At 38.6% G+C, this 16,568-nt stretch overlaps 1 protein-coding gene and 1 long non-coding RNA gene across 2 annotated transcripts; both read left to right on the top strand.

Moving 5' to 3' along the window:
- The first annotated feature begins 2,548 nt into the window (after window positions 1-2,548).
- LOC105443586 lies at window positions 2,549-5,635 on the top strand. The gene is made up of 3 exons (XM_011676925.2): window positions 2,549-2,606; window positions 3,090-3,211; window positions 5,276-5,635. Exons 1-3 carry the CDS (start codon window positions 2,561-2,563, stop codon window positions 5,555-5,557), a joined length of 450 nt encoding a protein of 149 aa, XP_011675227.2. The 5' UTR covers window positions 2,549-2,560; the 3' UTR covers window positions 5,558-5,635.
- A 6,699-nt stretch (window positions 5,636-12,334) lies between these two features.
- On the top strand, window positions 12,335-13,942 carry LOC105443585. Its single transcript, XR_972802.2, has 2 exons — window positions 12,335-12,399; window positions 13,750-13,942. It is a non-coding gene; the product is annotated as an uncharacterized LOC105443585 (long non-coding RNA).
- Window positions 13,943-16,568: the final 2,626 nt, after the last annotated feature.

Here is a 16,568-nt window from a genome sequence, read left to right as displayed (position 1 = left end):
TTCATCTTTTGTTTTCCTTCTCTCTCTCTCTCTCTCTCTCTCTCTCTCTCTCGTTCTCGGTCATTGTATTTCACTTTAACCCCCTTCTCTCTCTCCCTCTCTCTTTCTCTCACTATCTCTCTCTCTCTATATCTCTCTTTCTCTCTCATAAACTGTACCCTCTCACACACTTCCCCCTTTTTCATTTTTTTTCTCCCTCTCTCTCCCACTCATTTCCCTCTTTCTCATTTTAACCTTCTATTCATTCTTTCTCTCCATCTCTTTTTAACCATCTACCCAATCTCCTTTCCCCATCTCTTAGTATACCCCCTATCCCCCCCCCCCCCCCCCCCCCCATTTTTTCTTTCCAACCGTGTCTATTTTGCTCTTCTGGTTTCTCTGTCCCAAGCACACCCCCTCCCTCCGTCTCTCGCTTTCTCTCCCTCTCTCTCCTTCTCTCCCTCCCAACCTCTCCTTGCCATCCTCTCTCTCCCTCTCTCCCTCTCTCCCTCTCCCTCTCTCTCTCTCTCTCTCTCTCTCTCTCTCACCATCTCTCCCCTCACTAATTACACTCTGCATGTATGTCTATTTCTCTCTCTCTCTCTCTCTCTCTCTTTCTCTTTCCCTTTATATCCCCCTCTCTTTCACCCCTCACCCTCTCCCCTCTTACTCCCACTCTTCCATAGGTTAATCTATTCTTCAAACCATTTGGGAGGACAGCATTATCCTGGAATGGATATGACTGTCTAGGTCTTTGTATTATTAACTCGCCCTGGTGGAATAGTTGAATAATGAATAATGATGAAATAATCATGATCCTTGGCTGAGCGGGTCCGGTGGGGTTTTAAAATAAAGTCCCTTTCTTTCCTTAGCATACTGAATACAATCTAGCCTCTGCCGTGTTGGTTAATCTCTACATAATGAGTATCTTTCTTCTCTCTCTCTCTCTCTCTCTCTACTGATCTACCCCCTCTCTCTCCCCATCCCACTCTCTCACCTCTCTCTGTCTCTTTTTTCTTTCCCTTCCCGTCTCCCTCTCCCCTCTCTCTCTCTCTGACTCAAATTCAATCTCTATTCTCTATCACTCTCTCCTACTCTCTCTCCCTCTCTCGCTCTCTCTTCCCCATCCCATCTCTGTGTCTCTTCCCCAACCCACCCCCTTTTCACTCCCCCTTCTCTATCTCCCCTCTCTCTTCCTCCCCCATATACACCCCCCCCCCTCTCTCTCTCCTTATATTTCCTGCCCAGTCAAAGGCCCGTGAAAGGTCATATTTTTGGAACTGGAGATATGACGCTTAAAACGCATCCATATAACACACCAAAGCTGACTATCGAAACACATTGTTACAAGAGCATTGATGTTATCTCTAAATCAATCGAGAAATTAATTTCAAGCATATTAATATATCATTATCATTTAAAAAAGGTACTTTCCATTTCATTTTATACGACGCCCCCTTTAAAAGAATAATAATACCAGCCCCCCCCCCCCCGCGGTTTCTTTCTTACACATGCGCCTTAATGTTCACATACCCATGGTCACCATACGATCTACAAAACATATCCGGCTCTATAGACGAGACTGCTTCCCGTCTTGTTTAAATTTGATGACGATGGAACGGTATATCGTTAAAATGAAAAATGTATGAAGACTAACGATTATCTTGCCTACGCGTGTACCTGACATGATTTGTAGTAGTATATAGTTGTTTTATGCATTGTCTCAACATAGGGCCATACATTGTTATTTTTGTATCATGGTACTTATAGTAGTATGATATAGCAGTAGAAGTAGTAGTAGTAGTAGTAGTAGTATTAGTAGTAGTAGTAGTAGTAGTAGTAGTAGAAGTAATAGTAGAAGTAATACATGTAGTAGTAGTAGTAGTAGCAGCAGAAGTAGTAGTGGTGGTAGAAATAGTAGTAGTAGTAGTAGTAGTAGTAGTAGTAGTAGTAGTAGTAGTAGTAGTAGTAGTAGTAGTAGTAGGAGTAGTAGTAGTAGTAGGAGTAGTAGTAGTAGAGTAGTTTTGCTTGGATATATATATATATTTATGAAAGAAGATTAATCATAAGCTCAATAGTGCTACCCAGGCCAATGCACAAAATATCAACTTCACTAGAATGACACTCGGTAGGCAAACAAAAATTGCCATCTTGTGAAAAATCATCATTTCACATTTTAGGCCCACTCGCTTAAAATTGTTTATTCATTAGTCGCCACCGATGTTGTTGTTTTTGTTGAAGTAGTGCAGTTCGCTACCGGCCATGCCGCCAATGTTCGGAAGTAAGGTGTCGCTAGATCCCCCGGAGACTCGACCACGACGTCATCACGTACCACTTCCAATGAACGAGTGACGACATGATGTCCATTCCATGCTAATACGAAAACCCCGCCAAAGAATTCCTCTCACAGAGCTTCGCTGGGCTATCGCGATAGCTATATAGCGTCCGTGTCGTCTGCATATCTCCCAGTGATGCAACGCAGTATCAATGAATTAATTTCTCATCTAAAAGGTAGCTGGACTTGCGAGGATTTCATTAAAGGCTACGGATTTCTGATACAGATGTTTTTCATATCTTTAAGATGATATTCGGAGCACTCTTACCGCTGTTTTGGATCGTTTTCGTGGGTAAGTGCTTGAGACAAATTATCCTGTCCCTCTTTTTCAACATAAATGCGTATTGTTAATGAACATGGGGAAAACAGTTGTATGTAATAATTACAAGCTTTTCACGCACTTATTCAATAATTTTGTTTAAATAATTGATTATCAAGGACGTCGAGGAGGGTTTTTTTTTTGGGGGGGGGGGGGGGTAGGGGCAGTATGGTAAGCTACCCCGCACATAATTTCAGAATCTCCTGTGTGTTTACTATTTAATTATTTATTGCTATTATTATTATTGTTGTTGATGTTGTTGCTGTTATTATTATTATTATTATTATATTTATTTAAATTATTATTAGCATTATTATTATCATCATCAATAAATTTTACTGTTATTAATATTGTTATTATTCAATCAGAGATTGCAAATTAAATGCTTTTGGCTCTTTTCAATTTATAGTCTCATTAACAAAATTTATTGTCGTTTCAATCATTCCTAACATGCAGGATTATTCGGATATTCAACTTGCTTCAAGTGCTTCCGGTGCATGTCCATGTTATCCTCAAACTCGACCTGTGACCTTTCCCCTGGTGACCTTGAAAGCATTGAATGTGACACATACTGCTACGTAAGTTTCACCTAGGCCTATATTGATTTGTTTCTCAATATGTTTTTAACTATTTGTACCATACCATTCATTGCCCTTTATTCAAAACGCATTTCGATTGATTCCATAATTTTCAAAGTTTCATCATTAGATCTTTGTCGGGACATAATATCGATAAAAAAGAAGTACGGGTACATCCAGGGCACACAGGGAATGTGTCCCACGTATCCACCCCCTCCCACCCCATCCAACCACTCCCAACAAAGAAATGTTAGGTTTGTGTTTGTGCTTGCCAAATATGTTGATAACTGCTAAATAAATGCCAATTCCCCCGTACAATTTACAAAGGTATTGCTTTACTTTTGTATTTGTATTTGTCAGAGCACACATACAACGTACTGACCATGGCTACAGGAAATTGACCTGAATCCTTTACCTAAAATTCCTCTTGCACTCCGATTTCATTCGCTTAGTTTAGCAAGAATGTTTTCAATTGTACCGTAATGAAAAGCACCTCCAAGTTTAATAAATACTTATGTATTTTATTTTGTTGTAGCCCCTTTCTTTGTTAATTTGTATATATTTTTTTTAAACAACTGATTGTTACAGTCTTAGGGCTGTGATTATGGCATTTTTTATTGAAACCTTTCAATAAAACCTTCCAAATGTACAGAAACCATAATTATATTACCTTTCAACAGAATATAAATATTATCATTCTATTCACGAGCCTTTTTTCAATATATGCGGCGTCACCTCGGTTTTATCACTTACATGCCCCCGCCCCGGCCCCACGAGCGGGTTACTGAAATATTGATGATTTCTGTGAGGTATCATACCCCCCCCCCCCCCCGGTCACACCAGCGAAACCGACACCAAAACCGAAAACACACCGAGTGAACATTTTACTCCGAATGGCATCGGTTTTTTAATCGGTGTGGCTGCGGTATTCAGTATGCCGTGGATGCACCGCTCGTGAAGTTATACAGCTTTTGTGTCATGAATACTTAGTTCTTTGATATGCATTCATCAACCCGATTCCCCAATAGGCCTGTTGTCATCAGCTCGAGATTGCCAAATATTTCGCTATTTCTATTCCGATCGCAAATTATCCAGTTAGTTTGCGTCTTCATCAGCCCGAAGTTGCAATTAGCGGGATATTTGGTCGGGATATATCCCACGATATCTTGTGATAGTTTGCAAAATATCCCCCTATTTGTCCGGTGCGTTTTCACCAGCCCGAAAACTCGCCCAAATCAGAAATAGCGGGCTATTTGGCAATCTCGAGCTGATGAAGACACGCGTCATGATATTTCACACTGTATACTATACTGAGCCGTATTATGACAAAAATCACAGTTTTAACCGTATCTAGATTCTAATCCCTAAGTCAGCCTTTGAATAGCTCACAGTAATAAATCATGTACTCTCATAACTTCACAGGTTTTTATTGATTTATTCTGCATTTCTTGAAAAAATGGCTTGTTTGAAATTGTCGACGGGGTTTCAGATTGATAGGCGAATATAGGATCCTCATGAATTATGATAATGGATGACTTCATTAGAAGCTTATAATCAGAGAAACGGAACTCCGATGAAAGGGTTTTTAATGATATCGAGAGCATTGATAACGTGAACATTTTCAATGCACAATTCTCATACATACATAATTATGTGTGATGTCATCAAATTACTTCTCATAATTATGTTTTGTCTTGTAAGGCGTGCATAATATTATCAAGTAAATAGAAATACTCTTTTTTATTATAACGGAATAGATTCCCCCCCCCCCCTTTAATTTCACGGGGAAGATATGCAAAAACATATTACCCGTACTTTAGATTTCGGACATGCATGGACCGGGGACAAAGTTTATTTGGGAAAAAAATATAAAAAAATAAAATTATCCTACAATGTTTCATGTCATTCAGATCTCAGTTAGATTAGGTAAGTATAATGCAGCAAAATCCGCTTACATAATAGGTCTGGGTTTTTAACTTCTACAAACATTTGTTTTCTATATTATCGGTCTGATAACTTGAAACATAATTTATATTTGATATAATTTTTTCTTTTGACTTTCAGACGGAAATAATGACGGCTGCCGGGCTTCATGTTTACGTTGAACGCGACTGCACGCGGCAATTCGACTGCACAGAGGAATCAACATGCCGTGAGCTCGCTCATTCTGGTAACTGCAAAGCTTGCTGTCGAGATGATTTCTGTAACAAGTACACCGGCAGAGAAGTAGCCACCAATACCATGGAGTCGATGGGTGTGTCCCGTTACTATAGCAACTATCGTTGGGCGTGGCTCGCTACGGCGTTGTCAGTGGCTGCATACTTGAGTCGATCGTTTCCATTATAAACTTGATTCGCTTTCATTTTTATCTGATTTGATTTATCCAGAGTGAATACATTTTAAGCACAAATTTTGTTTACATTTTGTACATTTTGTTCAAGGAAATCAAATACATAACATTATGACAGGATAACCCGGTTAGATTATGGGATCCTAAAAATCTAGCCATCATTGATAAGTTATTCGCAATGTTATCGTGATGTGGATTTGCAGCTGTCGACATCACTATCAACATCATTTATGGTGCATGAATCGTATCGTCACTTCACCAAAGTCACCTCAATGTCATCAATTAATCAACATTGACGACATCATTTTTCATTTACGGAAAGGTGTACACTGTCTATCACGCACATTCAAGCTGCATAAACGCATTGCTGTTGCAACACGAGGCGTCGTTTGTCTGACGTAAGACGGCGTCATTGCGAGTGGTGGCGTCTTCTCATTCGCCCTACATGAGAGAGAGAGAGAGAGAGAGAGGGGGGAGAGAGAGAGAGAGAGAGGGGGGGAGAGAGAGAGAGAGAGAGAGAGAGAGATAGTGTACAAGACGTGTACAAGAAGGGATCGGATAGTGAATAGTTCTAATAGTTTTATCAACCAACATTTGCGCTAATTGTCTTCTCAGCTCGATTGGAGCACATATTAACACAATCAAATTTATGTCTCTTGTACAATCGGCAAGATGATTACAAATATGTAAAGACCAGAATAATGTTATTTACGTGCATATGCGTATTTAAGAATATCGGTAATCAGAAGTGCCTAGGTCGAAAAAGTGGCGCCTAATTCGTTGGACGACGTTCATTAACCAAGATGTATCTTTGAACTTTAACCCCTGTCCGAATGAAGTGACCTGTAACCATACTTGGCTAATGTTCCAGTCACACCTTTACGTATTTGGCTTGCGTATTGCTTTGTTTTTATGGTAAGCCGTTTTAACATTTATTCCTATATCTTGATATCAAGAATTACCATTGCTTTACAACAGAAAATCATTTCTTTATATCAAGAAATAGGAATATTATGTTAAAACGGCTTGCCATAAATACGCAGCAATACGCAAGCCAAATAAGCAAAGGTGTGACTGAGGCATAACACTCCGTCGTGTATTACGGTTACAATGAGCGTATGATGACACATGGTGTTTTAAATACGACCGTTACATCTGAGGTGTCCCTTCGATTACGTTATTTACTACGCCAATCGAGCATGTAAGATAATTAGCGCATACGCCAATAATTCAACACAATGTTCGTTTTGCAGTCACTCGTATCTGATGTCATCCTCACACAGCAGATCACAGGCCATACCAATCACTGACGCAGTCCTACGTCAGGCCAATAGGGACTTTCATATTTGCACGTCGACATAGTGGACTGCTACGTGTGACGTCCTTTTAAGGCAATGGAAGTGCCTTAAAAGGTTTCACAGGGCCTTAAAATGACGTCACACGTAGCAGTCCACTAAGTCGACGTGCAAATCTAAAAATTCCAAATGATGCCTCGTTTCCAAGGGGAATAATACATTCAATGGGCATAATATAATCGAATAAGTATTTTATATATTTATATTCCTAAAGTGGTATAAGTAGGCCTAAGTATATTTCCTCTAAACGACGTTATGGCTCTTGAAACTAAAATCTATCAGCCGTTGTATTGAATTTCAATAATCAAACATTATCAACGATATGTATAAAATTATAACATGGACTAAACTCTTCATTGTGAATTCATTAAGTTGTTGATTGAATCTTTACTTTCGCTGGCAATTATAACGTATAGGTAAGGTGCTATCATACCTTTTTTAGGGAGTACAAATGGAGTTACTTGAGAGGTCCTTTTACAATGTATATATTTTAGTTTGACAAGAAAAGGACGTGTTTGTATGTCTTCTGTTTTCCAGTAAGTGTAATAATGGTACTGGTATTTAATAGGTAATACGTACATGTACACTCAGAGTTATTTGATAATTATGTTAGACATCCTTCAGATATACCGCGGCAAAACCGCGGAGGATTAAAACAAAAATTATGATGACGTAAAGAATAGTACGCTTCACATTCTGTACCGTAATAACAAAGCGCTTGGTGAATGAGATAGGAGCTGCAGCATGATACTACATGCAAATGCATATTCAATTTGTGTTGGCAAATGATAAATTGTAGTGTACACTCTATTCTTGTTATTAAGAGTTATTTCCACATTAATTCTTGTTATTTTAATTTGTATTATGAATTATATTTGTTTTGTTTATGTATATTGTGTGAATGTTTTATTTTTTAACGGACTTGCTGAAAAACAGCCTTGTGGCTGATAGCAGGTGTTTTAACCGTGGATAAAACAAACAAACAAACAAACAAACAAACAAATAATCGTTTATATGGTATGCATACTTTACATGCGCATTAAAATACATTTATAATTCTCTCTTTTTTCGCTGGTCTAAAGTAGGTTTTAAAATCAGTATAATATGTAACAGTTTCATTCATTACATTGGATTTACTTTAGCCTCGTTGTATTTTATTAAATCGATGTGAATATATAAAATGTTTTGGAGTGTTACGTAGACTAAGTAGGAAATAGCAGATAACCACCTCATTATATATTAATTTATGCAAATATGTCATATTATGAACAATTTCTTGCTATGCATAATCTGTATACTATGGGGACTAAAACAGTAAATGAAACATGCTGATGAAAAACACAAGCTTATGATTATTTTTGATTAAATAAGGCGTGAATGGAGTGTACAGTGGTGGAGCGAGAGAGAGAGGGAGAGAGAGGGGAGAGGGGGAGGTGGGGGAGAGAGAGAGAGAGGGGGAGAGGGAGGGGTGGGAGAGAGAGAGAGGGGGAGAGGGGAGGTGGGGGACAGAGAGAGGGGGAGAGGGGAGGTGGGGGAGAGAGAGAGAGGGGGAGAGGGAGGGGTGGGAGAGAGAGAGAGAGGGAGAGGGGAGGTGGGGGAGAGAGAGAGAGAGAGAGAGAGATAGGTGGGGGAGAGAGAGAGGGGGATGAATAAAGCGGGTAATGAGATGGAGAGATAAAAGGGGAAGAAAAGAAAGAGGGAGAGAGGATCAACAAAAGAGGAGAGAATGTATATATATGTACGGGTAAAATACATGTAGCGATCAAGGAGATCGTGAGAGGAAGAGAGATAGACAGACATAGAGGGAGAGAGAGAGAAAGAGAGAGAGAGAGAGTAAAGGATAATACCATGGAAGGAGAGGAGAGAGAGAGAGAGAGAGAGAGGGAGACAGACAAACAGAAAAGAAAATGGAAAGGGATGCCAAGGTGAAAGATGTCCAAAAATGAAGGACTTGAGTTAAAACTTTGTTGAATGACATAATGTATGAAAGTTTGTTAAATTAGCAATTTGAAGAATGTATTTGTGTATCAAAAATATACATTTTCTGGGACCCGTTTCACAAAGCCTTTTTTCAATGACAAATGACAAAAAGCAGCGACAAATCTGCTGATAACCAATCAGAAGCAAGGATTTCACTAGCCCATAACAAAAACTGTAATTTTTCACTGATGACAAGTTTTGTGAAATGGGGGTTGCAACGCAATTACTTTTGCCTTAAAGTAGGAAGGACAACAGCAATATGGCACCAAGAAACGAAAATTCTACGAGGCGCATAATATTTCCGGTGCATGAAATTGAGCGTTTACTTCTGCAACATTATAGTTACATAATCTGAAGACCATGATCATAGACCGACAACATAAAATTGGCGCAGATCGCTCATCCAGCGATCATTCTCATTAAAAACACAGTGACTAGTTCACATTAACTAATTAACGTCGTGTTGTTCTTTGTTTTTTTCATCCTGTCCGCTCCGCTTCGGCTGAATTATGATAAAGGCCAAAGAAATATTATGTCGCACATTCTCTTGACCTCCAGAAAGCTATATAAAGCCGCGATGGATCTGTGTCAGTAACAGTGTTTCTGGATTCTGGAACTCGGAGAGGTAGAGATAACTAGAATATTGTCCGCAAGATTTTGTTCCTGTCACATCATTTCGGTAAGTTTATCAGTACCGCGATCGCAAAGACTTTCAAGAAATCAACCTAAGGCAATACCATTTTATTGTTTTGTGTCAGTTTTTATCAGATTGTGGAAATAAACTTGAATTGAATTTTTGCCTCTCACCTTTTGAAACCATGCAAAGATGACAATTACGTGTTAAATAATCGAAACGTGCTTTCTATAGACGACACAATGCAGTCATGACAGTAGGGTATTTAAATTGCTCTTACTTTGATTTCCTGAAATTCTCTGCGACTGTGTTTAATGTTTTTTCCCCCTCTTTGCATGACAAAATTGTTATTTAGTAGTTGTGTGCGGGTAAGCATCGATCCGATGACCGGGGTAATGTAAAGCGCATTGAGAGGGCCTGCGGTCCTGAAATGCGCTGTAAAAAAGACGAACTATTATTATTATTATTGAGACATCATTGTAATCTTGGGACAGGACGTTGAATAATTATCCAGGGTTCGAAGCTGAATTGGAGAACGTGAAGAATGGCCACATGTCTCGAGGAAATGAACTTTAACCTTTAGTTAGTACAAAGGGCATTCAGAAGTTTGTATTAAATTTAAAAAATGTTGTTGTTGTAAAAGATAGAGTAAGAGAGAGAGAGAGAGAGAGGGGGGGGGGGTTGAGAGAACACTAATATATTGACGAAGGCTCTTGATTCTCATACGAGAGGTTCCGGGTTCGATCCCTGCTTAATGTTTACATTCTTAATGGACATGGTCTTTTGCCTATAGGTGTATTACATGGGTACCTGACAATGCTTTGGTAATAATAATTACAGGGCCCGCAGGAAAAGCAGCTTTAAAGGGATCGTTTAACAATGTTAAATCTGAGATAAACGGCCCTACGTGTGTCAATGTGTCAGTGTCTGTGATATGGTGTAATATTGAAGCCCCCAAAAAAATTGCGCTTCAAAATGATCAAGAAGTGCCTCAAAAAAGTAAAAATCTTTGAGTGACCGGTTTTACCATACTCGTTTTCTCCAATAGACTGTAGTGTTATGAAAACCGTCAGGCGAACGGTTTTCAAAATTTGTAATTCCAGTCATAAATATCTTGATAATCAGACAGGCGATCGGCTTGTAAAAGTCAGGGGGTTCCTGACTGACCTAAAGGTTTATAATTATCATTGCATCATGAGCTAAATCCAGAATTTTGTTTCAGAATCTGAGACAAAGTTACCGGATCCCTTTAATGCTCATGTAGCTACCCTGGGTTAATAAGACCAAAGTATTACCATTTCAGTAATGAGAGAGAGGGAGAGAGAGAGGGGGAGAGAGAGAGAGAGAGAGAGAGAGAGAGAGAGAGTGAGAGAAAGAGAGAAAGAGAGAGTGAGAAAGAGAGAGAGAGAGAGAGAGAGAGAGTTAGAAAGAGAGAGCGAGAGAGAGAGAGAGAGAGAGAGCGTGATACGTTTAAGGCAAAACCAAAGGAGAGCTGTACAGAAATGTTTAACATTCACATTTCCTATTTATTAAAACCATATAGATTACGTCAAAAGCCCTGTCCAACATGTCTTCCAAGATTGTTATCGTGTTTGCTGCATTGCTCGTCGTCGCCATGGCTTTCGAGTTCGACCCAACCGAGGACGAAATCGCCGCTGATGTCGAATTCATGAAGAGGGATCCGTTCATGCAGGACCTTTTGTTAGAGGATAAAAGAGGAAGAACCATGGGGAAATATAAAGGTGAGTCGTGTTACTGCTTACATGCCGGTCCCCCCCCCCCAACTAAAAAATAATATTACAGAAGGTTCGTTAATCGCAATTCCGAAAGTTTGTTATTTCGAAGTTTTGTTAAAGGGGTATTGATTGATACTTGACAACGATTGGACCATAAATACAGATCGATCAATCGATCTTATTTACTTATTTACTGGGTGTATGCCACAAATATGTTTAAATAAGTATCAATATTGTCGAGGATATCCTTTGTATTACGACCGTAATATCATCATCATCATCATCTGATCATTATTGGTATTATTATTGTAATATCATTATTACTATTATTATTATTATTATTGTTGTTACCATCATATTCATCATCATCATCATCATAAGTAGAAGTATTAGAGTTAGAAAAGTTCGCAAATATTTTCTAAAAAAGCTACTTAGGCCCCGTTGCATGATACTGACCATTGTCATCTATAGCAACTACCATGGTAACAGGGCTCAACAGCCAGTCAAAATCAAGGTTTCCATGGTAGCTACCATCGATGGCAAAGTTACCATCAACGGTAAGTTTTGTGCAACGATGCCCAGGATACTTTTCAGTACCCTATTGTATGTCCCATAAAAATCATGTTCGGATTATGTAATACCTCATTGTCATATTCGTACATTTTGATAGGTGACACAGAAGGCTATTGAGATTGCCCAAGGTTGATTTTTCGAAAGTATTTGCGATCAAGTTAGTAGTTATAGTAGTAGTAGTAGTAGTAGTAGTAGTAGTAGTAGTAGTAGTAGTAGTAAAAGTAGTAGTAGTAGTAGTAGTAGTAGTAGTAGTAGTAGTAGTAGTAGTAGTAGTAGTAGTAGTAGTGACGGTAGGCCTAGAAGTAGTAGTATAATAGTAGAGGTAGTAGTAGCCGGACTAGTACATGTAGTAGTAATGTCACTGTTACTATATTATTATCATGTTGATCCTTATCACCATGATCATCATCACTACCCAACCACCACCACCACCACCACCACCACCACCACCACCACTATCATTACCATCACCATCATCATTATTCTCCATTCTCTAGCTTGTTCCAACGCCCCTGGTTGCTGGTGTACTAGGAGAAAGAACAAGGTCGTCTTCTGTGGTGGTAAATCACATTCATTTCATTCTTTTTAAAAACTTGAATTCAAAGGCATCGTTTAACAATGTTAAATCTGAGATGCACGGCTCTACGTGTTATCAGTGTCTGTGATATGTTGTAATATTGAAGCCCTAAACAAATGATCAAGTAGTGCCTCAAAAAAGTAAATATCTTTGAGTGACCGGTTTTTATCATTTTCCCCAATAGACTGTAGTGTTAGAAAATCGTTAGGAAAACGCAAAATTCGGTTTCGATTTCCAATCATAAATATCTTGATAATCAGACAAGCGATCGGCTTGTAAAAATCATGGGGTTCCTGAATGACCTAAAGGTTTAAAATTATCATTGCAGCATGAGCTAAATCAAGGATTTTGTTTCAGAATCTGAGACAATGTTACCGGATCCCTTCAAAGTCTACCGATCGTTTTGTATGTTAGTAGTTCCGTGTCCTTATGCTTTTTCCTAAATATAAGATGTAGATTTCACTTCTATAAATAGATTTTGCCAGTTTAAGTACACTCTCAATACACATATGAGTAGACTTCTCGACGTACCTGTACGCGCTCGCATACAATAGGAACTTTTAGATTTGCACGTCGACATAGTGGACTGCTGCATGGGACTTCCTTTTAAGGCACTGGCAGTGCCTTAATAGGACGTCACATTGCCTTAAAAGGACGTCACATTGCCTTAAAAAGGACGTCACACGTAGCAGTCCACTGTGTCGACGTACAAATTTAAAAATCCCTAGTACAGCCCGTATGTTACTTTTTATTTTCTTAATACTTATTATCCGTTAGCCGATAGAGATCGGGATGAAGCTTCTTTTATTGATTTATTTTAAAGTTTGATTTTAAACGTTCCTGCTGTTAATATACCAATTACCTGTTTAGGAGATAAGTATACACTTTAAATTTATCAATTTCATTTGTTTGAAATGTTTGGCTGCCTGTCGGGAATAGATTATAATGACAGCCTCTCATTGACCAAATCAAACCCCTGTTTGTCAGGTAAAATCTTAATTCAGACTGTAAAAGAAAGAACTATATATAAAAAGAGCCAAGAGCTTTGTAGTTACTTTTTCAACCGCTATCATTGGGGCAAACAAAGAGAAAAATATTAACGGGTTCTTTTATAGCGCTCTGAATGTCTGTCGAAATTGACACACGTGGCGTTCGTCGGCGTCATTATGAACCGATGAATCCGGCATATAATATATCAGTTCTTTTGCCATACTTGTTGATTTAATCCATTGTCATCTTAGCTAGTCCTCGTAATAATGTATTGTCATGGTCACCTTTTCTGATTTCAAGTACTAGCATTTTGTTTTGTATTATTATTGTCTTTATCATGCAGGTGCTGGTAAGGGCGGCATCTAAACAACGAACTGGACACCTTTGTCTTGGCAAAGGATATCCCATTGACTCCAACTGATAAATCGGGCATATATTATATGTCATGACGTCATGTTTATTATAATGATTTGATGGATCTGACAGGCCTGTTTACATCATATCTAATAAAGTCTATGCAAAGTAGAAAGAAAAAATTGCGTAATGTTTCTTGATTTAATAGTAAAAATGCCTATTCACGCTTTAACCTTTTCACGTTAATGTTCTGAGCACATTCCTGTAGGCCTATGCTTCTTGTAACAAAATGCGAAAATGAAAAGCATTATTAGGAAAACGTTTTCGTTTTAGAGAAAGAGAGAGAGAGAGGTCGGACAGAGGGGGACAGCAAGGGAAGAAGAGAGACCGTATGAGCGAGAATTATTTAATGTGTTAGGGAAGAAAAGGGGAGAAAGAGCAACAGTGGAGAGATAGACGGAAGGGGGGGGGGGTAAGGGAGGAGAGTGAGGAATGGAGACGGGGGAATAAGAGTGAGAGATGGAGAAAGAGAGAGAGAGAGAGAGAGAGAGAGGCGGATTTGAAGAGAGGGAGGGAGGTATGCATAGAGATGGGGGGGGGGGGGGAGTGTGTGTGAGAAAGAGTGTTGAGGTGAAAATAAAATGAGGAAGAAAATGAATAGAGAGCAAAAAGGGATAATGGGGTTGTGAGAGAGGGCAGAGAGAGATTAAGAAAAGAATAAATAATCAAAGACATTGAGAGAAACACACACACGCACGCGCGCACGCACACACACACACACACACACACGCACACACACACACACACACACAGGTTATACACAGGCTTGTCCCTCGTGTACAAAATAGTTCACCACAAGGGTGCATGAGTGCATGCCTGTTTTGTAGTTTTAAGATGATATTATATTTTATATTGCTGCTTTTACTCTGTTAATTTTTCAGAAAAAACAATAAAAACAGAAGAAAAAAAAAAAAAAAAAAATAGTTCACCACACTATGATCATGGACCCTACTACAGATGAACGAATAATGAGAGTCTTTCTTTGATCACATCATGACCAACGCCACCTGATGTTGACGAGGACATTCATTTGACGCGACAATGTTGATTATGTAATCACACACCATCACAGACGAAAGAAACTTTTACATTTCTTCAGATTCTTTTCGCTTGGCCAGGAAAAGTATCGTGATTTAAGACTAGTTAGAGGAGCAGTGAACCCCATATTATGACAATTTATGTGATATTAGATTGATTATTAAAGAAGTGGACACTGGTGGACATACATCTGGACTAGCCAAACTTTGACAAATACATATCCTTTACTGTCCTATTACCTTCTATTCCTTGGAAAAGGAGAAGATAAGTTTAAAATGAAGTTTAAAATCTTTGCGTTACAGCCAAATTTAAAGGTTTCTCTTGTTATCTATGTCTAATTTCCTATTGAAAACTTCATATACGTCAATATTCATAATGTACGCCACAACTGCACATGCATTTCCGTGATTTTAATGTGCGGGTTCATAGAAAATCACAAATATGGTAGATAGCGTATTACTAGAAACTGGTAAGCTAACAGATGGCCATCATGCAAGTTTTAGGTCAATTACATATCGGGTGATGTATAAAATACAAATAAAACAACCTCCATAGCATATGGGATATGCGAGAGATTCGCCGGAAAATAATGATGTTTTCATGCCGTCACAATATGAACCAACCCTGCCCAAGCAGACGTCATCCCATAAATAATGAACATAATTGCAATGCTTTTATTTCTTAAGTTATATGAGTTTAGTGTATATAAATGTGATGGAATTTTACACCATTCAAAAATTGATATGACCCCCATTCTGATAACTAAATTATTTTGTTTGTAAATACACAGGATAGGGGTTAATGAACAATCAAAGAAACCACACTTTCAAATTAAAAAACCTCCGGAATGATAGCATGGACGTCATTTGTTCCCTCTTGAAACGCCGAACATGCCGCGGTGTATGCAGCTGTAAATACAATGGCGTCTTATTTTGTTTACAAGCGACGGATTCCTTTTTTTTTAATCCTTGCATTTTTCATCAAAATGATACCATGCACGGGGTTTAGAGTGAGGCAATAGATTAAACATTTCGCCTGAGGGTATTGAAGTAAGAGAAATAACTGAAGAAAAGATGACAAAACAGGCATTGAAACCGTGTGAGATGTCATGGGACATCGTCTGCTTGTGCATATCATGTTTAACATGTGACGTCATAATTATCTCAGCAGCGACCGGAGAGCTTTTTCAGGTGCTATGTTGGGGCTGTACGGAATGTTATTAGGGACTTTTAGATTGAGTGGACGAGAACACGACGAACGCCGACTGATCATGCGTGTCAACATACACAACTGCTCATGTTGACTACAATTAGAAATCTTTTAGATTGCACTCGACGATATACATACATGCAGATGACAAAGAAAGAGGACAAAATATACAGTTCCTCATTCTACCCACTAGGCCATTTTCGTAATGTAACCAAATTTAATGCATAAGTGTTTGTGAAGTGCCTCAATACAAATTATTTCATTCACCTGTTAGGAATAATAGTATTTCAATAGACAGAATGCAACTGCATATATTAAGTGTTGCTATAGTAGGCCAATCCATCATGTTTGTCCAACCTGGCAACAACTTATGTCTGCAGTTCGGATTCTGTCTATTGAAATACTATTATTCTTATCAGGTGAATGAAATAATTTGTGTTGAGGCACTACACAAAGACTTATGCATCAAATTTGGTTACATTACGAAAATGGCCTATTGCT

This window comes from Strongylocentrotus purpuratus, unplaced genomic scaffold (genome assembly GCF_000002235.5).
Source record: "Strongylocentrotus purpuratus isolate Spur 01 unplaced genomic scaffold, Spur_5.0 spur5_scaffold_19, whole genome shotgun sequence".
Lineage (NCBI taxonomy): Eukaryota > Metazoa > Echinodermata > Echinoidea > Camarodonta > Strongylocentrotidae > Strongylocentrotus > Strongylocentrotus purpuratus.
This window is presented reverse-complemented; position numbering and strand designations above follow the sequence as displayed.